Source organism: Haplochromis burtoni, unplaced genomic scaffold, assembly GCF_018398535.1.
Source record: "Haplochromis burtoni strain Fernald_Lab_line unplaced genomic scaffold, NCSU_Asbu1 Contig_147, whole genome shotgun sequence".
Classification (NCBI taxonomy): domain Eukaryota; kingdom Metazoa; phylum Chordata; class Actinopteri; order Cichliformes; family Cichlidae; genus Haplochromis; species Haplochromis burtoni.
In genome coordinates, this window is record NW_024582508.1 from 1,493,591 (window position 1) to 1,518,788 (window position 25,198).

At 39.0% G+C, this 25,198-nt stretch overlaps 2 protein-coding genes across 4 annotated transcripts in view; one reads left to right on the top strand and one right to left on the bottom strand.

The window, feature by feature from the left end:
• Nucleotides 1-86: 86 nt before the first annotated feature.
• LOC102304693 (acyl-coenzyme A thioesterase 1) lies at nucleotides 87-8,518 on the bottom strand. 3 transcript variants are annotated; one of them, XM_005931512.3, is made up of 4 exons: nucleotides 8,147-8,518; nucleotides 2,745-3,260; nucleotides 2,472-2,674; nucleotides 87-1,619 (listed from the first exon to the last, which is right to left on the bottom strand). In XM_005931512.3, exons 2-4 carry the CDS (start codon nucleotides 3,199-3,201, stop codon nucleotides 1,032-1,034), a joined length of 1,248 nt encoding a protein of 415 aa, XP_005931574.1. In that variant the 5' UTR covers nucleotides 3,202-3,260; nucleotides 8,147-8,518; the 3' UTR covers nucleotides 87-1,031. The 3 variants fall into 3 exon arrangements, with proteins under 3 accessions (XP_005931574.1, XP_005931573.1, XP_005931572.1); XM_005931511.2 differs by lacking the exon at nucleotides 8,147-8,518 and adding an exon at nucleotides 4,352-4,636; XM_005931510.2 differs by lacking the exon at nucleotides 8,147-8,518 and adding an exon at nucleotides 4,374-4,451.
• Nucleotides 7,508-25,198, top strand: part of susd6 (sushi domain containing 6) — a 31,256-nt gene continuing 13,565 nt past the window's right edge. Inside the window, exons 1-2 of the mRNA XM_005931513.2 lie at nucleotides 7,508-7,786; nucleotides 14,286-14,471. Coding sequence (XP_005931575.1) covers nucleotides 14,327-14,471 — 145 coding nt within the window. The 5' untranslated portion in view covers nucleotides 7,508-7,786; nucleotides 14,286-14,326. The remainder of the gene's footprint in view (nucleotides 7,787-14,285; nucleotides 14,472-25,198) is intronic.

Here is a 25,198-nt window from a genome sequence, read left to right on the forward strand (position 1 = left end):
CTCTCGGATCCTTGCTCAGATCATCACAGTATATTCACATTCTTGAAACAGGCATGGAAATAAAACCAGCACAGCAGGTTTTATAATAGGATTTACATATTTGCTTTTGCTTTATTATAGGTTATATTGTACATGACAACAAATTTCTTTCATTTTTTGGGCAAACATCAAATATTTTTTACAAAGATCACTTTTTTCAGCTTTCTTAAAATACAGAATTATTCCAGTCCCTATACAATTTAAATATCAAATACTGCTAGATAAGTACCACAAAAATAAAACAAGATTAAAGAAGCTTAACTATTGGTTTTCAGTAGGTGATTCCATAACATGCTACTGTTTTGTTAGTTTTCCACTCAAGCTGAAGTTACAAACTGCTCCATGCATTTTCACCAGTTCAGATGCCCAAAACTCTGGCACCAGCACCACATATTTACCCCCCCCCCTTTTTTTTTTTTTTTTTTTTGCTATACAACATTAAACACTAAATAAGTTACAAATAGCACAAAAGCAGAACTGGTTCTGTACCAACATCATGTCAGTGGAGAAGTTATCATATGTAGGTTATTTTATAGGTAGACATTTTGTCAAGTAACTGCAGGAAGTGTCCAAGTGTCTTCTACTTTTGTGAGATACTTCAACAAAACAATCAAGTTTGAGCTGATGGCTGTGGCTTATGACGTAGACCACTACTCAGACCTTGAGTCTGCATCAAGAAGTGGGGATGACACTAAATTCAACACCCTACCCCAACAAAACTCTGGAGTGCTCTTTATGTGCAGTCCATTTACATTTCCTTCCCATGACAAGTCAAAATCTCAGATTCTTTTTACTATAGACGATTTTTTGCTACAAGCCCATGTCCTACTGAAAAAAAACTCATCTGAAACCAAACGGTTGTTGGAGTGTTTCCGATGCAGAACACTAGACGGTTAATGGAGTTCTCACAATTTTACTAATTAGAAAATACAGGCACTGGTAACCATTTCTAAGAACAACCATTCAGAGATGCTCGATGGATTAATACAGTATCAAGTGCTCTTGTTGCCCAAGTGGGTCTTGAAGAACTCCTGGACTCTTTCCCACAGGTCCAGCTGAGCCTCAGAGTGGGCTTTTGGCTCCCCACCAAACACCACAACACTCCCTACAGCTGGATGAAAGCCAGATGAACAATAAGGCATGTACGGCACATCCAGAAAGTGACCAGCTTTTGGATAAGTAACAACCTCGTAGGATTTTTTGCCATGCTTTTTCAAAATTTCAGCAGCCTGACTGGCAAAAAACGTGCTGTTCCAGTTGTGGTCATCTTCAGAAGCAGCAAACAGGAAATGGCAGGTGGCTCGTTCAATTGGAATCAAAGACGCCCTGTTCTTGCCCTTGGTGGGGTCTGGTAAGGCGTCACGTATATCTACAAGCCCAGACTCTGTGAATTTCACATTCTCCATGACAGGGGGCAGTGGCGGGAATACAATGTCTTTGTAGTGTAAAGGAAGCACAGTGTTTGCATTACAGGCATTAATACAGACAGTCGCTGAGATCCCAGAGAGAAAAGATGACATGCTCAAAGCCAAGGCACCACTATGAGAGATTGATATGACGCCAATCCCAGGACCTTTCACCTGAATCAAGAGGTTTTATGTTAGTTAAATTTTTTAAAGTAACAGGTGCACATCTGCTAATACAGTGCAGATCACAAATTGATGGACACTAGCATTTCTTTGTTCTTTAGGCTCAGCTTCAGTTAGAATGGGTTTACTTCAAAAAAGAAAGATATGCGAAAAGAGGAGAAAAGGGAGCAGCTCATATTGTTATCCGTTCAAGATGCTGGGAGTTCTGCAATGACTGAGAGACATTTAATTGTGCAGTAGAGGACAACAACCTTGTTATATATATCCAATGTGACCAAAGAGGGAGATTATCCTTAGCTGCACAAGTCAATCGACTAATTTTAGTTCAAGAAATATGAGAACAGGGTGTTGTATGCTCACTTGGACTAACAAAGTGTTTGCTGTTGTTTCCATGTCTGACAAATACTTTCTTTAAAATATAAAACTAAATTTTGCTTGTCTTTGTGTGTTTCTACTCAATTACTTTTGAACCCCTAAACATTTTGTAATGTTATCGAACTATTACTACCACAGATCATTACACCTTGCTGTAAACCTCCAAATTCAAAATTACTTATGGCCAATTAACTATTTCAACTAAAGAAAAAAATGACAAAAAGCTTGTAATATTTTAAGATTTAAGAAATATAGAGGTTTCATCATTAATCCATGATGGTGATATCAGAAGAAAAGCCAGCAGGTGGCAACATTGACACACTAGACACAAATATAGGCCTCTATCTCAAATCCATTTCAAATGCAGATGTTTGAGCAATATTTTCACAACCTTCACATACATAAGATGCATAACATTGAATTACTTCTAATAAATATGTCCTTTGCTGTTTGCTCTTCAATACTAACCTCTGGCCGCTTCCTCAGATATGTGACCGCCTCCTCGAAATATTCCAAATCCAGGTTTTTAGGGTTTTTTGGGAGATCCTGGTAACGAAAATAAGCCAGTGCCAGAACAACAAAGCCTTTACTTGCCAAGAGGCTGGATCTGGGTTCAGTGAGACCTCCACCAAAAGTGTACAAATCTACAATTCCTGGGAATGGGCCATTTCCTAAAGGGGGGGACAGTTAATGTTGACTTGATACCTAATTTTGTGAATAATTCGTTAAAATCCTACTAACCTGGTGGTATGAAGAGGACACCTCGTATTCTGCCCTCTTGTAAAGGTATTCTCTTCATCCCCTCAATCATGTATCCTCTCTCATTAGATTCAGATGCTAAAACCTTGCCAGTCTCTCCATTAAGAGCCTCCAGGGCCACGCGTGTTGGGCTGAGCACATCCTTCTTCATGAGTTTAGTGTGTGGTGCGTCTGGTGCCAGGGCCCAAAACAAACCCATGGGCTCCACGCCGGTGTAACTACCACCCAGAGAGGGTGTGCGGAAGACATCCACCTGACCACTTTCATCTGCTTTGTACAGGGCAGAGGCTTTGAAAGTGACACCTTTGTCATCAACCAGTCTGGACCTCAGCTCCACTGGTTTGTGAGGAGTGAGTCCCTCTACTTTTACCCGCACCATCTTGTCAAAGAAGCTGCGAACACTAGGGAGAATTTTCAAGCGGATCTGTGATTGCGCCATTTCAGCTGTTTAAGATGCGAACAGTTGTTTCACTGTAGCCTGGAATCGTGTCACTGCACCTGTCAAGGCAATTGAGAATTAAGTCAATGTAATTGCTTTCACCTAGAAATCACTTTTATGGGTTAACATCATCATTTACAATAGAAATATTCACAAAACAACAACAAAAAAAAAGAGATAAATTTTAAGAAAAACTATTTATACCACAATACGAAACCTAACTGGGCTCATGAGATATATCACAAATCTCATTTTGCATTTAAGCAGCCTATGCATGGTGCCTAGGTGGAAGATAAAAGACAGTCTGTATTCAGCAAGAGGCCTTGAACATAGCCATTGCTCCAGTTTAGATAATTTATTTTGGAGATTGACTACAACAACCAAACAAGGACCGAAGCTGTGAAGTTAAATTGGAAAAACAACAAATGTAGATATAACTACTAAACTTATGATTATCTGTACACTTGCTTTTCATATATATATATATATATATATATATATATATATAGTAAAGTAGTATGCGTGGAGTTTCCGATCAGTGTAACGTGTATAGCCACAGAAAGAACAGACATATATTATTTATATATATAATAGCAATATACCCGGTATAGAATTTGGAGAATACGTGGGGTATTGTAGGATGTGTTCTCTCCAGCCTTGTTGGTGAGCCTTGTACATTAGAATGACGGCATTGACACAAGACCACAAATGAAATTTAAGAATAAAATGGATAAATTTAAGTGAAAGTAACCAAATGAACACTATAATGTACACGTTGTTATTAAAATTAACCTTTTACGCACAATAAGAGAGTGACGAGTCACATTGGCACAGTTATCAGGGGACACTATGGTCTGTCACACTTTCTAGCTAAAGTGTTTAAGTAAGAAATGGTTTGATGGTCATCGGTTGATGGGAAAGGCTGGTGTCACGCTGAGATTGAGCAGCCACACGGCGTCACACAGTAATGTTTAACTGGGTGAAAGGTCAAGAAATTCTTTCGTTTTCTCCGGTTGACAAAACAACAAGGGTAGAAAACACAAACAAGCTAACTTGAGTTGCTTTCATTGTTTGGGCTAGCTATAGTTGTGGGCAACCAACAGGCTAAAACCAGGTCAAAATGTTTATATCAATATCAGAATTTACACACCCCCTCTCCAGTCTGACCGTACCTGTCCAGCCTTGAAGCTTTAATGTACAAAATCGACGCTAACAACGGAAGTAGCACTGTCCAAGTAGAAAGCAAGCGGAAGCAGCCACTTATAAAAACGGGGGCGTCGGGGGTACGATTTAAGATCACCTGTAGCTTTGTCGTGTTTGTATTGCGTTAGTGTAACACTCTTTTTTTACCCTGGTTTTCTAAATATGCCTTTCAAAATGTCAAAAGTGAGAGACATTTTTATTTCATGACAGTTTGAGAAGAATTGTTATCACCCCCGCCCCCACCATCCGCAATGTAACCGTCCATAATATTTTGAACCAGGTGATGTGTCAAAAAGCGATCGTCTGCTATAGCGTGATTTCTAATGTTTCTATACGATTTTATGCCTAATGTATTTGCTTATGTTGGTAACCTGTAGACAACTGGAATTACAAAGGGTTTATATAAAAATAACAAAATTGCCTGTTTTGCAAGTGTGTTCCTGAGTCTACGTTATTGTACCTACTCAGTTTTCTACAGTATAATCAGTTCAATCATTTTTGGCTACTTAAAATATCCTTACAGAAAATTTATGTTAAATTTGTCGCAATTTCTGCTGCACATTCATTCACATAGACGTTCACATTCACATACAGTTTTAATGTCAGTTCCTGTTTTTATATGGATAAATAAAGGATACATACTTACAATTTAAAATCATTCATGAGAAATATGTCTGAGATGTCCTTGACAGATTATGGGGCAACTCATTTATATAACTAAATACCAGTAATCATCCATTTTTATCACAACACTAGAATGTAAATGAGTGTAAATTAACACATTTCTAATGATAAAGTAATTTATACGGAGATCTTTCTTTTTTTTCAGCAAATATCATGAAGTAAAATACCTATACATGTAGGTAAGTAGTCGATGGAGCCGCTAGATGTCAGCACTAGTACAGACTTCTAATGCACAGTCTCACTCAAAGATAATACAGGCTACTTTACATATAGCCTGCGGTCTACAAGACTAGCACTTGTTATATATACATATATCTTAACACAGAATAGACATTTGCATCCAGAGCATGCCCCAGTCTTATCTGTGTGAACACAAATCCAGAACAGAACATGATAAGTCATATCTCATTTACTTATCTAATGTATTTCAATGTAGAGCGAGAGATATTAGTTGTTAAACCACCTTATTGCATACATTTAAATTTTTATGAACAAAGCGGTTGGACAGTGGGTGTCCTGCTTCTTGTTTCTCTCCTGGGTATGAGTTTCTTTACAAGACTCAGTGGCATGTCTAGGTGTCAAACTGGAGTCTTAGCATAATCCTATAACTGGCTGACCTTTACTTGGGCCTCTGTTATCAAGGAGATTTCTTCTCGGGGAGAGGAGAAGAGAAAGGAAACTTTTATGGAAAGAGGGGAAATTAAAACATGACAAAGGTGTGAGTAGGGATTAGGACGGCATCCAAATTTAAGAAAAACTGGAAAGGGTAAATTTTAAAAATGTGTTTTAAAAGCTATGCAGACACAACACGTTGGCAAAACATTAAACAGTCGTCAAAATTAGTGATCTCTTATTGGACTCTGAGGGATTTAAAAGGAAATTATTCACGTGACTCGAATGGATTTAAGAGGATAAGAGAGATTACTGTATGATAGGGATGAAATTAAACTCACATTAAAGATAATTCTGGTTAATATCATCCAATTTAAAATCACTCAGTGAGACCTTATTTGGTTTCCATGACTTCTTTATCGGTATTAAAAAAAATTTTTCTCTTTAGGACAACCATTCTTTAAAAGTGGATGACAGAATTGGTTAAATGTTTTTTGATCTATAGGCAGTGATGTTTGCAAAGAATTGATCAACTTTCTTATGGTAAGCTGTAGTAACATAAGGGGTTTAAAAGGAGTGACTACCCTCTTTCATCCATATTTGCAGTAAAACTTCATGATCTGCAGAGCTGAGTGACGTTACAGTGATGTGTAAACTGCATTTAGCTATAATGAGAAATCTCAAATATCTCACATTTCTCCTCTAAGCGAATGAAAGCAAAAATTTTCCCACTCGTTTCCTGCCTTCTTCTACAGGCATATTGCATAAAGGCAGACATTTAGATCATGTGTCTATGCATTGCCTCCTCAGTTTAAGAACCAGCCATCTGAGTTAATACACACTGGGATGTTCTTTCGCTGTAGCATCAAAACCAATAAACAAAAATCACATCAAAAGATCTAATGACACACTCACAGAGGCACCAACCAAGGCATTGTTGGTTGCCTCTGCAGAAATCATCGGGAAAATTATTCATTAGATATAAACCCTGGGAGATAATTCAAATACTAATACATTTACATAATCTCACACTTTACCTGTGATATAATGGTAATGTCCAGAATGTATTTGTTTTTAAAGCATGGTTGATGTATATAGAGTATATTAACCCCAGTAAAGGGGAGACAGACAGGCACTAGCATTCTGTTAAAGAGATCATCAGAAAGAGCAAACCTTTAAATTAACAAATAAATTAAAAAAACACCTATGCATGAAAAAAGTATAATAATTCAAACATGAAAAATGCAAGGTGCACACAAATAAAGAATCTATTAACATGTGCACAACCCCTCTGGACTATTCTTTTCTATTCTTAGCATTTTAGATTCTGTGGAAACACAGGAACATCACATTATTCCATTCTTCCCTAATTCATGTCATAACGTTAAATGTTAATTGACAAATAATATGTTATAAAATTAGATATTACATACTAGATATATCGTAGAATGTTAACAAAATGAAAAATCTTTACAGTCATTTTTACAGTATTTTACTGTCATCTCATAAAGCATAACTGATAAACAGGTGAATATTATTTTCGATTATTACTAATTCTCTGATAATATTTGGCTTTTTATCTCTTGAAGCTGATATCTCGGGATATCAGATATTTATTAACCCAAATCTGTTGGCGAGCATACTCATACGACTTTATAAAAACTACATGCAACTGTAGCATACAGTTAAGCATTTGCATTTTTATTGTCCTTTTGTTTGATTCTTTTTTTAGTGATTCTTTTGTTTCCCTTCACCAAAACTCTGCGCTTTTATTTTGAAATCCGGCCCAGTGACTTGACAACCCATGGATCCGCCCTTTTTTACAGAGGTAGCCATGGACACCGCGCGAGAGCGAGTCAGCCCCGTAGAGTTCTCACAGCGAGTGTTTCCGCTCACCTAAAATAAAGAGCTGGCTGAGTCGAGGACAGGGGACGAGCGGAACGGCACTGACGGAACTTGACGCCGAGGACGTCGTATTTTTATATTTCTATACTCAGGTCCGAGCGTCTCCATTTATACAGTCCTTAATGCCTCGAATGTGAATGTAAGAGAGGAGGGCTCGCCGCCGCTAGTAACCTTTACGTTGGTGAGTCTTGAACGTATTTTCGCCAGCTAAGCACACACAGGCCACACGAGAGCTCTTGGTCTTCTCTCTTCTGTCTCTGTCTTTCTTTCTGTCTCTCTCTGCCCGTCAGTATTTGGTCATTACATAATAATTATAATAATAACCAGGAAAAGCGTAACCAATCTTAGGGTCACGCTTACTAACTCGTTAGTGTAAGTAATTAGTTTGATTTTTTTCCTTTTATTTTTGTTTAACAAACGAGGTCGATTATTAAACTAAGCTAGCGTATGATAAACGTAGTTACTGTTTGGCTAAATGTCATATTTTTTTTTTCTCTGACGGTCTCTTGGATATAAGTTTGAATCTGTGGAAATATCTCACCTTGACTTGTCAGATACAGTGAAACAAAGAGCAAATTGTCTGTGGTAGCTGGTGAGTCCCGTCTAACAGTTACCCACTGTAACAGCGTTACAGCTGGTCATGTGAACAAAAAAAGGAACGAGGAAGCAAGAAGTCTGCTTGTATTGTGTTGTTTATGGTGCATACATAAGAGGCTGAGTCGGTGAAGAACCGGGTACATCCAGGTGTATTGCTTGTTTGAATCGTGTTGTTTTCTCTTTTTATTCAGCTTTTTTTTTTGTTCCCGTGGCATTGGCAGCCCACCACACTCTTTTGTTTAAATACCTCACTGTACAGTTGCACGTGTTGAAGCGTGTGACTGCCGTAGGACTGCTAAAAAGAGCCAGCTGACCACATTTGATACAGTTGCAGAGATGCATCTTTGAGCTATTATTTGTGTGTGTGTGTGTGTGTGTGTGTGTGTGTGTGTGTGTGTTTGCGCTGGGGGGGTCTCTCATTCCCAGCAGTGCAGTTTCCCACCCCACGCTTTTGTTCCAGTAAAACTTTTTTTTGAGTCGTTTCCTGTTACTAGGGAAAGGGTAAGATGTGACACTTGACCCAAAGCGGAGAGCAGGGAAGTTCAGATGTGAACTGTTGTGTTTATACCGAAGATCAGAGTCTGGGAAGTATTCAGGTTCAATTTCCTATTGTGGTCTCTTGATAATACAAGGCTGAGAAATGTTTTGATCCGATCTCTGTGCGCCACCTTCTTATTGTTTTGGTCGTTTCATAACATATACCGTATACAGTAGCCCTTTATTTAAGCTCCGATTTTCAGCCCAGTTATCATATTTTGTAATCATTTTTACCTTTCTATTTTTGTTTTAATATAAATACAGTATTTCATATCATGTAGACATCCCAGACTTTTTAAACATGTACCAAAGTTTTTGTCTTTTTCAAAAGATTTTGTTTTTTATTAATATGTTTCAGTTATGTGCAAAACATTTTTGTCACGCTATTTAAATGATTTACTCTAACATGTGTACAACATGCTGTGAATAGCACTTTCCTGCCTACTGGCTACTTTATTGAGCAGGTCAAGGTTCAACAGTAAGTTGTTTGTGCCCATCCCTCGCTCGGTTTGCTCTTTAGAAATCCAGCTTACAGCTTCCATCTGCTGTCAGCTCATGTTTTATGTGAAAAGACTTCAATACATTCACTAATATGATGGGCTTATTGCCCCAAAATTTCCCAATATTTCATAATGCTGTCACACCTGCTAGTTGTTGTTCAGCGATACCCAAATGTTTGCGTCTAATTCCTAGAGCTTATTTTTGTTGGATAGGTTTTTTCAACAGAATTAAAGCGTGAGATGAAAGGCTGTTTTTCTTTGCTGAACTCACTCATGTTCTTAATTTATTTATTTATTTCCCCCATTGTTTAGACTGACTAGTTTTGTTTTCATGCATTGTACAAGCCCTAGCATCCGCAGAATAATGGATATACAATGTGAAGCTTTAATGGTTCTTAGTTTAAAGGACATTATGTAACTGCAGTGAAATTTTTATAACTCCGGGCCCTGAGTTTGGGGGCGTTTTCTGTTTTGACAACATACCTAGAGAAAACACATTGTGAGTATAAATGAGAGTACTGCTTTTGCCTTAAATCCTTTCCTCATCTTTCACCACTATCATATTTCCCCCTTTTCCCCTTGTTTCTTCTTCTTTCTCTCCTTCATCTTTCTCTGTCTCTCTCTCTCTTTCCTTGCGGCAGTACAGAGGGATGCTGAGGCACTGTGGGGTTTAACACTATCGTACTTAATAACAAAGGGTCCTTTCTCTTCTGCCATGCAGAGCCCCGTTTCTGGGCTCCCTTTATAGGCGCACGTAGGCTCTACCAGCAGCAGCAGTAGCATGGAGGGCTATCGGATGGAAATCTCCTCTGGGCTGTTTCTTTGGCGCACTGAGTCCTCTCTGTTCCCGGACACATGCCTGTGCTGCTGCTCTCTCCTTGGCTCCCTTTGCATTCCAGGAGCCTCGGGCAGCTGAAAAACTGCAGTAGCAGTCTGCTGACTGCCTGGTTGGCTCATTGGTGTCTCAAGTGGAGAGTTACATAGTTTTTTCCCCCAAAGTTCAAGACTACACACTCTGAAAATGTGTTTATGTTTTTAAAACCTCAACTTCTTTAATGTGCTAGACCTAAGTATGGCCTACAGATGTAACACATGGAATGAGATAAACGACCAAGAAATGTCCAAATGACTTATGAAGTGCAGTTTTAAACTTGAGGGATGTCATGATCCAGTTTTTTCCATTTGATAGTCATTCCTTGGTTTTGGGTATCTGCTAAGACAGAGTACTTATCCAGGTCCAGTGTTAAATTACCACACTTTTTTTCCTCACACTGAAAAAGAGACTGGGAATCATCCTTTTATTGGGCTTTACACAAAGATTTTATTTTCTAATGTTGTAAAATAAAACTTGATGGATGAATTTGTTGAAGAATATAAACTTACCTAATTGGTATTTTTTTTTAGTAAAGTAATGCATAAAAGAACAGACCAAACACAACTGAAGTTACAATTTTATATATCTTTTTTGCCAACATCTCATTTCCACTCAATTAAAGAGAAAGTCATGGTAGTTTCTAGTTTATTTAGGGCTTTTTTTTTTCGTCTTTTTTTTTTTGCCTCTTTGTACACACACAATGCGGAACTGACAAGAGATAGCTGAAGTGAAATATTAATCTAGTTCACAGTGTGTTACTGTAAGTGTAATAAAAGCTTACCGAAACAACATCCTTCTAGTTTCTACTTTATATAATGTCTCTCCCAGCACAGATAACGAGAGCAAAACTAAAAGGGAGAGAAGACAAAAAACATTTCGTTGTCTGAGCTTTTCATTTGACCACAGTTTGCACGTAATGAAAAACGTATAAAGAAAAGCTGTCAGTTTAGCAGGCATGAAATACATCCAAATCGCTTGCTCTTTTGCTGTTAGCTCTTTTCAGCTCTGCTGCTGTCGCATGGCGACATAAACATAGAACAACAGTTAAAAGATTTGAATAGATTGGTGCAGAGACTGGGAAGTTGTCACTGATATGCGATCCAGCTTTACAAGTCAATATCTGATTACAATATTGGATCATTGCATCCTTAGTCTTCTTAATCAGACTTTGTGGTGCAGATTGAAAATTTTGGTCAATAGACTTCCTTGTCTATTAACTTAATGGCAAGCTAGAACTGCCCGTACCAGTTTTGTTGGTTGGCTGTTCTTGCCACTTCCTGTCCTCCTGCCTCAGAATGCTGTTACAGTATTGTTTACTGTATCTCATTTTTATGGGGGGTTGGTATGTTTTCTGAAACTCACACAGTTTTTTCCTTTTAGTTGCCTTTTTGTTGGTATATATAATTTGATAGTGATATTTAGTATAATGTAAAGTAGTTATACTCTAATAATTCATTTAGAAGTCAACCATTTATATTGGTTTGATTTCTAATATTTGCTATCTTTAAAGACACTGTACTTTAGTTTCGGTCTCAATTGCTTTGTTAGTACTGTGCAGCTTCTGGCAGGAAGTGTTTTTGTGTGCAGGTTGATTAAAAAAAAGGTGTTTCAGGAAACTTGAGGTTGAAAATAGAAGCACATTCTTTAATGTGATGTTTCAAGCTTAACATCTTTTGCTGCATTTGACAGGAAACCCACACATTTGCAAGGCAGGTTGACATCCAGACTTAAAGTATTCCTGTGCTTTTAGCTGTCAACCTCCCTGCTCTGTTATTAATCAATTAAATATGTGAACATAAAGTCAGTGCATTAGAAGATGTGCAAAAATTCCTTTCATGTTGTGAAAATGTCTTGTTATAGCTAATTGGAAGCTGTGCTTTTTAGGATACCCTAGAACAGACTTAATGACTTTCTCCTTTTTCAGACTCTTTTGTGTGAAAGCAATTAAGCTAATTCTGCTTTAGTTTTCACTTTGTAGACATTCTGGCTGGTCAATACTATGCCCTCAGCTTTTTCAGGAGGTCAGTCCTGCATTTTAAATGCAGCCCTAAGCAGTTATTTAAACCTCAACAATTGCAGTTTTTTGTCTTTCCTTTGTGCAGTTTGTCCTTGATACTTCTAAAATTGACATTCATCTGTCAAAAAGATAATGAAGGGCCTCTATATAACCCGACAATAGCAGCCAGCATGGACAAATGAGAAAGCATCTATGGATCAAATGGCTGGCACAGATCCATTGCATGTGCTTTTGACTAGCTGCCCTTTGGCTCAATGCAGTGCCCAGACTGTCCTGCCAAAATTGACTTACGTCACTGTTTCCCACTGGCTTGCGCCACAGTCAGGTATGACTCTTCATCCCACTCTTAGGGGCATCAGAAAGATGGCAGGCAGTGGGTGGGCTGCTTTCCCTTGTTTGTGTTGGAAATTTGGAATATAGCCCTGTCCAGAGCACTCAAATGCTAAAACACAGGTGATTAGAAATACAATGTTGAAGTTAATTAGAACCTATCTAATCACCTTGATGCAGAAAGCACACTAAAAAACACATGACTCTCATTGACTTCTTAGTGAAGCAATGAGGAAGCAGCTATATTTTAATTAAACTGTCATATCTGCATCCTGTACCTGAAAAACGTAATAAGATTCCAGTATATAGTGTATATGTGCTTACAGTTACTTTCCTCTACACAGTCCAGATCATCTGCTGTGTCAGTGCCAGTGGCCATCCAGCAGATCAGCAATTAAATTTGCGGCTCTCTAAGTGCAGCCATGCCATTACTGTAGGCATTAGCTTCGCAGCCTTGTGGAAATGTAATGGGCCTCTGCCTCCTCTTGAGAATATTCTGCCTGCAGGCCATCTAGTTTCCCACAGAACAGAGCCACTTCTACTTCATCCTTATCCCTCTGATGCAACATAAACAGCTCTATGTGCACCTGCATCTCATTTACGTAATGGTGTGTCACATCGTATCACCTCAATCAACCAACAAATGCTTTTAGGAAGTTATTTAAGTTGGTATCATGGAGAGATATTGGTGGAGAGAGGATGAGGTTGTTGCTCTCTATTTGCATATTACTGTTTAAAGATGTCTCACAGTAACTCTTGATGTCCTTCATGCTTTTGTTTGCTGTCTGCCCAGAGAACTAGGTGTCTGATTTTTGCATTTGCATCTTACCTTTAAAAAAAAAAAAATTACAGCACTGATTTTGATTAAACTTTTTTATACAAGAAAAATAATCCGTAAGTATTATTTTCCGTCTCCAAGTAGTATAGGGAAAAGGAATCTGAACAGACTGATATCATTGCCAATTTACAGTATATGGTAAACAAAATATGGGAATCATTTCTGAATGCATCACCTATTGCCATTATCTTTGCATACATTTTCCATCACACTCCATTGTAGTAAACAACCAACAATATGGAATAGAATCACAGTTGAGGTGCACACATAGCATGAAAAAGTCTTTAAGGACACTGTTTATTTAGATGTATAAATAATATTATGAAATATAAATAATATCCTTACAAATGTCTGAATTTTTGCTGATGCTGACTGCTTTAACAGCACAGTAGAGTGTGAGACATGATCTTCTGGAAATTAAACTTCTTTCATGATGATGGTTTTCTTAGACAAACTCCTTTTTTCCAGTCATCTGGGTCTTTGCAAAAGTTGCAGTTGTAATCACGCCCAAATTTTCTCACACACATTTTTAGCCTCTGTCTCCACCATGCCCAGCCGCCAGTGTTGCTAAACTCACCAGCAGGAGTGATCTCGTTACATCATCTACAACGGACTTTAACGTCTGGTTTATTTGGTTAGATGCTGTGGCAGAGCCAAGATTAGGGATCGAGTGGAGATAAGAGGAACACTGGCTAATGCTGGAGGATCCTAATAATAGATCAAACAAATGAGGAGGAAATGGACGTAGAGTCATTCATGCAGTTATTAATATTAGGAATTCAGCTGCTGTTTAATAAGATGCAGGTCAGGGCTTCACTTTGTGACTCTGTCTTCCAGCCCGTGCACTGTGGCTATCTCTTAATTCCCTCCTGTCTCTCTGTGTTGCTTGTGGTTACGTAATCCTCGCTGAATGTTGATAGTAATCCGCGCTCTTCCTCCCCCCTCCTCATACCTCTCTGTCCCTTCCTGTCTGTGTGGCCTGCACAGGTTAAGCCATAGAGGACTCTCCCTGGTTGTCGGAGGAAAAGATGTGCGATGGAATGGTAGCGTTTCAGACGAGAGCCCTGTCCTCCTCTTCTTCATCCTCTACCTCCTCCTCCTCTCCAGCTCACAGGCTGGCTGCCTCCGTGCTTATCCTCCTCTTCATCCTGCTCCCTCATGGTCACGCATCAGGTAAGTCACATGCTCATGGCTTTTTGAATTCTCTGCCTTTTCTCTCACACGATACACATCAAATAAACTGTTATCTTTGCCTGTCTCTTGTGAATTGATTGAGGTTATTTTCCCCTCCTCCCACAGGTCAGTTAGATTAAATCGTCTTCCTTTACCCTTGGGTTGGTCAGGTTCAGAGCGGCAGCTAAGAGCTCAGTCCCACACGCTCTGTGAATCCATTCACTGTCCTAATGAGTCACAACAGTTTTCCTCCCCTATCGAGTGAAACAGAGAGATGCGGTCACATTTCTGTCATAAGGATTTAATCAACCATGACATTTAGAACCCTCCGAGAGCTTTTGGCACGGCTAGACAACTTTTGTTATTGCCCCACAACAACCCTCAGATCAGGTTTGGCGTTTTACCCTGAGGTCCTACATTATTTGGGAAGTGTCAGGTTTTAAAACTGAATTCATTGTTGTCTAATGGAGGGAAATTTGGTCTTGCACGTGGTAAACAGTAACATAATACAGGAACTATAAAGCTGATGTCCTTTGTTTCCTCTAAAGAAGTGTAATGTCGATGCTGTGGACTTGCTGAACCCCTCCACTTGTGCCAGCTTTCTTTTCTCTTCCAATCTTCCAGTCCCCTCCCCCCTACATACACACAAAACACAACCACACTCACATGTACTTTCCACACATAGCCAGCTTGTGAAATGTGCCAGATGTCCTTGCCACAGAGTGAAAGCATACTGTGTGAGCGTGTGTGTCTGTGTGTGTGTCTGTGTAAGGAGTGGTTTAAGGCTCTCAGATGTTTATATGCATTAATTGATTTTCTTCTTTAATTCCTTAAATAAATAGTGTGTTTATGAGAGTCAGAAACAGCAACAGTAGGAGTATAAAACGAGGGAGATGTGCCGTTGAGCAAGGGAGGAGGGGATTGCTAATGGCAACTGTATTATCTCTCGGTATGCCTTATGTAACACACATGACTCATGTTGAGCCCAGGGGGGCTGGTATCACGCTCACGTTCTGCGTCCAGCACACTCGCACGCATAGACTGTCTACCAATACCAACAAAAGTGTGTCCTCAAATCCCTAGCCCACGTGCTCAGGGTGCTGTAGAAGCTTGTGTGTGTGCACACGCGTGTGTGTATGTAATCAAGTATTTCTGTTTGCTGTTTTGCCTCCTGTAGGGCTGAACACAGATATTCGAGCCACTTCATTCTTTTTGACACAGAAAAAGGAACCTGCGCCTTTAAGACTGTCAGTCAGCTTCTGGGAAGTCACAGCTAGTTCTCTATACTCGCAACATATATTTGAGCATAATATGAAGTGTCTTGATCCCTCCGACATACAGGAAAGAAAGCAAAACAATGCTTAGAAATGAATTAAAAGACAACATTGTGTTAATGAATCTCAACGTGAATGACTGTAATGAGTCTGTACTGCTGTTTAACTTGGTTCCAACAAAGGGTGTGCTACTAATGCTTGCCATGGCCATGTCAAATGATTCAATATTGGTGTATGTGTACAAAACAATCCCTTTTTTAAATATATGGTAAATATTAACCTAAGTCTTCTATCCTCTTACTGCAAGCATATAAATGTTTGAATTAGGAGACAAATATTACTTTTTGATGAGTGTAAAACAGTCTGATTTGAGTCTGTGTTTGACCTCTGCAGTGATGCATATTATACAGTTGAAAGGATGTAGGCTCATTTAGTTGTTTATACAGCATTTCAGAGGATTGTTTTATGTAAGTAATCTTTGCATGACAATATCAGTCAGCTCAAACATAAATATAATCAATTGTGCACCCGTATGTCTCACATGGGATGAAGAGGACTAGTACTATTATGTAAATTGTACAAAACAGTCAACATTTTTAAAGAGAAAGCTCTTGTTTTTTGTTTTTTTTTTCTTTTGTAAAGAGAGACATGCTTTTGTAGGCCAACAAGCAGCCTACTGTAAAATAGTCTGCTGTGTGCACTACATTTCATGGCGTTTTACCATAATTCTGAAATATGTGTGTCGTCTGTCCATTCCATGGCCCTTCATTTGCTTCTGGAAAACAAATGTTGCACACCCTTGCTTCAGCACTAGACTTTTAAGCTCTGTAGCATTCTAGTCTTGCTGTCTTTTTAGCAAGTTGTTTGAAGGAATCTGTATAAATCAAACTAAGTGTTGAAGTTTTATAGTGATTTTGTATATACTTTTTTTCTTTCTTTTTTTTAAACTTCCACTTTTATGCAAAAAATTGTTTGTCATGCTGCAACTAGCTGTTCAGGAATGCAATGGAACATTTCAAACGCTGCTGCATGTTAACTGATAAAAATCCAAAGGTTATTTTTAACTGTTGTAGCTCTGTGAGGTTTTTTTTTTTTTTTTTTTTTTTTTTTACTTCCGACCACTTCCTCACACTTAATATTTTCCTCTTTGGCATTAATTAAGTCCAAATGAAGATTGACTTATGCACAAGTTTTGGGGGGGTTTTCAATACAATATTTCAGATTTGAGGTTTCTGGGGTATATTTTCAATTCAAGCACCGTATTATAAATTTAAATATTTGATCACAATCACAAGGAACTTGTAATGAGCAATGAAACATTTAGAGGCTTAGCTCCTTAGTAAACAGAACTTGAAGCTCATTTCATTCTTCTTAATTGAGCCCAGATCGCACAAAGCAAGATGAACCTGATATTTATTGATGAGACTCTGGTAAACTATGTCAGGATTAAAAAAAGAGAAAGAGAATTCAGCCAAGAAAAGTCATTGGAAATAATGGTAATACGGAGGGTTGGCTGTAAACATAAGTGCCATTAGACCAAGACACAAGTTGCAGCATTTACAGCAGAAGTATGGTGTTAAATCGATAATTAGAGACAAATTACCATAAAAGCAAAACACTCATGTTAAAGCGTTAACTTCATCATTAGCTACTGGCCGTTTCCTTTCGCTCTCCTGCTCGACATACATAATTCACACAGGTAATCCCTTGACGTGTTCCAGGGATGGAGATTGCTGTGGAAATTTCATGAATCTAAAATTTCATCACAGCCAACAGGCCTATTCCAGACTCCAGCAAACAGCAGTGTTGATGATGAATAGAAATGGATACTAGAAAATATACTATAGTCCATTTAAATAGAAGTTTACATTACAGCAGAGAGCAGCATCAGATTTCTACTTGAAGTCTGTGTAGGTTTTGTGGATATAACTCTTTTCGGAAATTTGACCTTTAGCTGATGGAGAGAGAAAATGATAGACATTAACCGTTTGAATATGCTTTGCCTGTCTTTGGTTCCTTTAACACGTCCGGGAAAAGCTTTAAGCGCCTGTATTTTCGGCCTCATGTTCTTTCTGGAAAAGGTCAGGAGAACAATTTCTTGTAACTGCTAATACAGCCTGTATTAGCAGTATAAAGTACTGTATAAAGTAGTTGCAAAGCCTTCAGAGTCTAGGTATTTTTAAAACTGGCTATGTCTTGTCTTTTGTCACGTCTTTTATATCTGTCGTTCAGCTGTTCATTGTAAACAAGATTACCAGGAGGTTATCTTCTGGGTTAATGTAAATGGCTCTCTGGGATTTGTGTTTGTGATTGCTTCACATGATTACATTTGCGTTTATGATTCTCGACATTCTTCCCAAAGTAGCAACATACTAAACAAAACATCATATTCATTGAAGCAGGGTGCCAGTAAACAAACATGGCTACGAAGCAGCACCTTGGGTTTTGTGTATGCAAAGGATAAATAGCATCAGTCTGGTGGATTTTCAGGGCACAGTGCAAACGCTGCTTGTTTCATGTCTTTTCTGAGTCTATCTGACATCCCACTATGCTAGCTCCACAGAGCTCAGTTCCTAATATGGTGTCAATTCCTAACAGTAAGCCTTTGTGGTTTGTTTCAGAGGAAGTGAGCCCAGACAGTGAGTCAGAAGTGAAAGAGCAAAGATGGAAGCTCAGAGGGTCTATTCACATAACTGCATACTGCATGTTTTCTGCTCTAAATGTGTTGTGTATCAAGAGCCAGAAAGGCTATAACTTTCCCAGTTAAATAGATAAATATTGCCCCCCCCCAAAAAAAAAAGAAAAAAAAGAAAATTATCCTCTGAAGTTGAGTTAAAGCTGTACATGAAAGCACTAGCAAGGACCAGAAACAAGCCCGCTGTGTGCTCTGTGTGGTGGTGACATTAATGTATGTTCATGTGTGAGAAAAGGAAACGGCTCTCCAGGGCTCTGGGAAAAAAAAGTATAGGATAAAGAAAGTGGTGGAGGGAAGAGGGAATGAGAGCAGGACAGGGTCCAGAGGGCTGCATTTTTAATTTCCTTTGTAATTTGTGTTTTTAACAGTCGATTGTTGTGCATTCATGGAGTAAATACATTTTTCTCTGCCTCATCAAGAGCTATTGTGCTCATAAATCCATTTTTCACGGCATGTCATAAATCAGTCCAACCCAAGGAACTTTTTTTCTTGAAGACTCAGTTTTAAGTCTTAAAGAACAAGACTTGACAACTCTCCTCTCTCTATAATAATGGAGTAGACTCTAGTGGCTAACATAGCGTCATTGCTCTGACCACAGAGGAAAATATCTGAATGGGCCATGCCCTACTTCTTGCATCTTCAAACAGGAGAAGTCTTTGAAACTTGTTGCTTTATGTAGCAACAAAATGGTGTGTGTGTGTGTGTGTGTGTGTGTGTGTGTGTGTGTGTGTGTGTGTGTGTGTGTGTGTGTGTGTGTAACAAAAAGACCACAGTGTGTGAGTCTCCTTCCACACTATTGGTTTCCAACCATCACAGAAAGTTTGCTAGATAGGCTGGGTTTACAAACAGTGCAGCCCAAGGGAGGGGGAACAATTGTTCCTATGCAATTAACTCTTCAGAAAAGCCCCCTAAAGTCCTGTTAGCAAGGCGGTTGCAGGCAGGCAGGAGTAATCCAACACACTGGCTACTGGCTCCTTACTGAAATGTGAGAACAAAGAAGGCTTTTAGCCCTCTATAGCCCAAATCACAGCAAGCTGCACCTCCGCTAGATCACCACTCAGCAATTAGGACTGCTAACTCAAGTCTGTGTGTGTATGTGACTGTGTGTAGAACACACTAGAGCCTTTTTTTTATATGATGTCTCTCTTCTTCTCTCTCTCTCTCCTTCTCTCTCTTCCTCTATGTGTAAAGCCAGCCATTAGCCAGGTGAGACTGGAACCCATTAGCAGCAGTCTGGTCGAATGCAGCAGCCTTTCTCTTTCATTACCTGTGTGTTTATCACTTGAGCCATCAATCTCTGCTCTCATCTTGTGTCATTTAACAGCTCTACCAACCAATCAAGCCCTAAGGGGAAACTTTAAATGCCTCACCAGACAAAGAAATACTTCATGAAAACAGATGCTGCAGTGTGGACAGGCGATGCAAGATTATCTCATTCACTTTAAAGTGTTGACCAGACAGTTCCATTACTGGTACACATCCCAGATGGCCAGGATTATTGTTAGCTACACAGTGCTGCCTCCCAGCTTTTTGCCACTAAGCTTGTCACAATGTATGATTTACATTTTTTTTCTTTAGTGTTTATCTGTATTTTAAATTTTCTTCCCATTGATTTTGGTGCAGTTTTTGGTTAACATGTATATTGTCCTGTCCTTAAGATGCTTGACTAGTCCTTTGCCATTGACAGATGTTTCATCATAAAGGTTAATGAATGTCAAACAAGGAAGTAGTGGTACAAGCGCACCACCAGTAATGTACAAAATGATAATGTACAAAATGTACACAAAGCTGCTTTTATAACATAACCTCATTCTTACTGGTTACACCTCAGGCTGATGTAGTGTGTGTTGTGTTAAAATCTATGCAGTTATCATGATTAAAACATGCCGCTTTGTTGTTTAAAGCTTTGGTTTTGGGCCTCTTTTCAAAAACTGAGAATCATTTTGAAGCAACATTAAGGCTGTGGAGAGGAGAGGCGGTTTGTAAATTGTTTTCCAGTGAGATGTGTGTGGTTGTCTGAAGCAGCAGGCAGTCATAATGATTTCCAAAGGGCCTCATCTGAGGGACCAGCCTGCTGAGTAGAGGACATCTCTGACTAATGAGCTGCTAAATATATCCCCCAGTCTCCTGTCTTGTGTTGCTTTTGCTTCTGCTTTTTTCTTTTTGTCATTTATTCACTCAATTTTTCTTAACGTGCATTAACTCCCAATGTTTTTGCCTACCTTTGTGAATTTCTGTTTTCTGTTTCATGTTTTTTTTTGTTTGTTTGTTTTTTTTTGTTTTTTTGGGGCTTTGCATTGTCAAGCTGTCAAACCTTTATGTTAATCTCTTTCTGTCGTTGACTCTTTTTTTTCTATCGAAGTTCAGTCTCCTTTTTTTTCTGCCTTGTCTTTTTTCCCTCCTGTCTCGCCTTAACTTTGATGTGTGTTTTTCAGGCCCACTGAAATGGTGTGGGCTGGGGTTTTTTTCCCTCCTTTTTTTTGTATCACACCGTTAGTCAACAGCAACATCCTGTTCAAACAAGTTCATCAGCTCACACATAAGGCTCCGAGCATCCCACACACATATGCTGAATCTGCCAATGGTTGAGACATCCAAGCTGTTTCAAACTGTGAGCAATCGTCATGAGCGCACATGACGTGGGTGCATCGTGCATCGTGAATGGTTTTCTGTGTAGCAGTATGGAAGGGTAAAATGGAACTCACACTTAATCTCATGAAAATGTCGGCAGGATCAAGCATTGCTGCAAAAGTGTTATCACTACTACACATACTCTACATGGCTTAGGGAACGAAGCTGACCAGATTAGCTTTCACTGGACTAAGACAACTTATCTGTTCTGTTGTTGACTTGGACAGCAGCAGACAGTACAAACCGGTACACTGAAGTGGAGTCTTTACACATCTGCATGGAGCCTTGCACTACATGTTTGATAATGACCTTTATCTCATCAAGATCCTAGCTTAATGGAGGAACGGAAACTCTAGCTTGCCTTCAATATATGCAATGACTTTACAGTGTGCACAATCTGACACTGAGTTAACGTCGAGAAAAGTTCAGGAATTTGGTTTTAGTGATAGGGGCCAATGATCAGCTTTCTGCTGATTTGACCAGTCCCCATAATATAATTGGAAAAACATTGTTATCTTGCTTTGTAGCTCAGTTGATCTCTGACACTGTTGGCAAATAAAGCTGCACTTCCTGTTGTTGCGTGTCAATGAGGCCTTCCAATGCATCGCCATTTGAAAGCTTTTACCATGAAGCAGAACAGTGGCTACAACGCCAAAACTTAGAAAGATACTTGGCTATACAGAAATGTTTTTGTCCTTTTACCTCAGCAGTACCTCTTTTAATGGTACCTATCATGTTTCAGCCAAAACTGCAAAAGTGAAGTACATTGTAGATATGTGCAGTGTATGTTCAAGCCTCAACATGTGGAGCTGTGGCGAGGCAGTGAAAATGGGAGAATAATGCACTGCCTCGCCACACAAACCCTAACTGTTACCCTAACTGTTACTTCAGCTTTACTGCAACTCTTCCTTAATCTCCAGCTTTCATTTTAAAAAAATCAACTGGTTTAATAACTAAATAACTTCTCCAAAGTGCATATTGGCTGCTCAAATACAGTCACTCTCATGCAGAAAAAATGGAAAGCAAGATAAAATTTGTCTGACAGATTTACTGTTATTGAGCCAAGGGGAAGGGCTGGGCTGTACATGTGCTATCCTGCTGCATGCGTGCCGCTTGTTGTCATGGGTGGAGGTGCTGTACAGCTGTTTCTCTTTAACCAACTGAAATGCAGTTGGTTAAAGAGACTCTTATCTGATGTTCCTGCATAGAGAAATCAGAGAAATACCATCTCTTGATTTTGCACATGCTTTCAGTATTGAAAACGCTTCAGTATTATTTGTGTTTACTGTTTTGCAGGCCTGAAATGGGTTCTCACATAAAGCACATCCCCTTAGTCTCACCCTCTTGACACGGCTACTGACTTTGCAGTGAATGCATTGTACGAAACTTGGCTGTGGTCTCAGGAGAATGTCCCAATTACCAATCAGCATTTCCTGTCTATTTCTCATTATTTCGTGTTTCTTTTTCCTTCTTTTCTTTTGTCTTGTCTCATCGCTCAAACTTTAAACAGCCCATTAGTTGGAGTGTTGAGATATTTTGTGGCCAGTTGGCTTAGGTCCACTCTAATGCCCTCTGTGCTTATTACGTAATTTGTAAACAGCTCTCTGTGACAAACAGCAGCCAAATGGTGAAAGTGTTTGTTTATGCTACCCTGGAATCCATTTGGATAATTGTGTTAGTATTTACGGGAAGCCGGCTTGTGTATATCCTGAATATCATATTTTTGTATTTGCATATCTATTTGTATAGGTGTCTTCCATCTATCAGAGTCAAGAAATGTCTTTTAAAGTGCTTATTTTGTCTGACAAAGTGTGAGCCAACACACTTAGATTTAGAAATTATGTGTTGTTTGGATCTTCATTTTCATGCAATGAATTTGTTAAATATGTTTAAATTGAACAGCTGGGGTTTGCATTTGTAGGCTGAAATTATTACTACTAGTTGTTTATGTCGCTGCGCTGGAGTCCCACAATTTAGTTTTGATAATGTATTTGGCACATTTAAAAATAACTAGAAACTTGTGACACTCTTAATGACTGGAGGCTTGGCTAACTCCTAAATATGAACAATTATTCTATTGTTTGTGTAAGTAAATGACTTATTTGTTGTTCATTGTTTTGTGCTTCCTCTTTGTGCTCTCATTCACAGAGCTAAAACGTAGTGTGGGTAAAGTTGCCCTCCTGGCCGCAGGGCCATTCAGGCTTTGAGTTTTATAACATAGCCGTTCATGTCCATAAATGGCTATGTTTTAGGTCTACCCAGCAGTATAAACTGTACTTTGTAATTGCCTTATGATGGTACAATAGTTATCTCTCCTTCTCTTTCTGGACCACTTACTAATAATAAAATCAACCTGCGTTTCTCGCTTGAAACTCTGTTGTTTTGTTTTTACCCTTTTTTAAGCTATTATGTTTCTATATTCTTAGAAATACATCATTTTATATTCAGTGTTTTCCATCAGGGATGTTTGGCCAAAGAAATCAATTTAAAACTAAAGACTAGACTGGAATCATTTTGTATTTATCGCTGTTTCATACGAGCCTGGAATTTTTTGGTCGTGAATCATTTTTGTCTGTGTTGAATACAGGCAGGAACATCTTTGCTTTATTACTCTATTCAGTAGGACTGACAGTAAGTGGAGATGTCATTATCAAGTTTATATTGCCCCTGATGTGTATGCAGTTTCTGAAATAGTTAGCCTCTGACATACTGAACACAATTCATTGCTTGCTAATATGTGAATTTAAAGTGCTGGCTGCTGTTTCTTTGTAACAGTTGTATCTCTGATTAGGAGATAAGGTTGCCTCTGCTATACACAGAACAAACAAAGGGTATAAATGGATCAGGCTTTACAGTAAATAGTCTATTGGAAAGTGTCTGGATTGTTCCCTGGGAAACCTTATGAGAAAATTAACTGATCGTTACAGCAGAGTAAACAGACTTGCAGTGTTTCTTCTTAGATTTGCCAAAGACATCCTTTGACGTTCTTAGCTTGTTATTAAGAGTGTTTGGTAACAGTTTAAGGTTTTATGCTGAAGAAACATGAAAGGGTGTATTGTCAGCTAAGTATGTTAAGTATATGGGCCAACTGTTACAAGAGGCACACATGGACAACAAACAGCATACCACTTCTATCAGCAGAGCAGGCTGCAAGTGTTAAGAGGTGACACACACTCATGCTTGATGCCATTTGTCCACCCTCTCGGTGACTTGCTCAAGCAGTTGCTCTGTCTTCGTCCAGTTGGACTTCATTACGTTGGTGGTAAAAGCGAGGCTGCAACAGTGACTGCATTGTCTGAGTGTGGGTAACATTGTTTCTGTATTCCCTGCCTTTCTCTTTTTGACAGGTATAGGATACCATAATCCTGTATTACCCGATGTTGACATAACAGAAGTAAACATTTATTGTTCTTGCTAAGTCTTCCAGTGCTCTGCAGTACGACTGCTCCATTTATTCGTGCTTTCCCTCTAGCCCAGAGGTGTCAAACTCATTTCAGTTCATGGGTCAACACGGTGCAATTTGATCTCAGAGGAGCCAGACAAGTAAAATGAGTGCATTAAAAAATCCCTTCCTTTCATTGAAAAGATGTATAAGTTACTTGTGAAACCACTGAGATTTAATGAGCCATTCATTCACAAAACACCCTGAAATCTCTTAATAAAAATAAGTGCAGTTTTGTCAGTATGTCTCAGATTACAAAGCTGTTCAGTGGAATACACTGAACCCTTTGGCCATATGTTGGACATCTCTAGCTCTAGCCAGTGTGTTGTCTGTAATAAACTTGTGTCCTGTGCTTTTGCAGCGAACCTGTTAATGAAACAGCTCACGCAGGACTGAAAGGATGAGTTGGCCAGAAAAGAGCAGCCAGCTGCAGATTCAGCTTATGTCACGAGCACGAGTTTTATATAACATTTCTTTGCTATTATATCTCGTACACTGCTCTCAGCAGTGGCTCTGCTACTATTAAAACACCAGCATGCCAGCTCTGGTGAGCAGGGTTGGTGATTTCACCCTGACTTTCACCTTCAACAAATGTTCCAGGCTCAGCATTCATACCTCTTCAGGCTGTTAAGCTCACACTGTTGAAATATGATCAACCCACAGTTGCACTGACACTGCTTTGGTT

What these genes read in the sequence shown, in the direction of transcription:
- LOC102304693 (XM_005931512.3), bottom strand. Translation starts at nt 3,201, where the DNA reads ATGGCGCAATCACAGATCCGCTTGAAAATTCTCCCTAGTGTTCGCAGC. An exon ending in TGTCCTCTTCATACCACCAG is followed by an intron (nt 2,675 to 2,744) that starts GTTAGTAGGATT and finishes CCCCCCCTTTAG; the next exon opens with GAAATGGCCCATTCCCAGGA. An exon ending in ATCTGAGGAAGCGGCCAGAG is followed by an intron (nt 1,620 to 2,471) that starts GTTAGTATTGAA and finishes CTCTTGATTCAG; the next exon opens with GTGAAAGGTCCTGGGATTGG.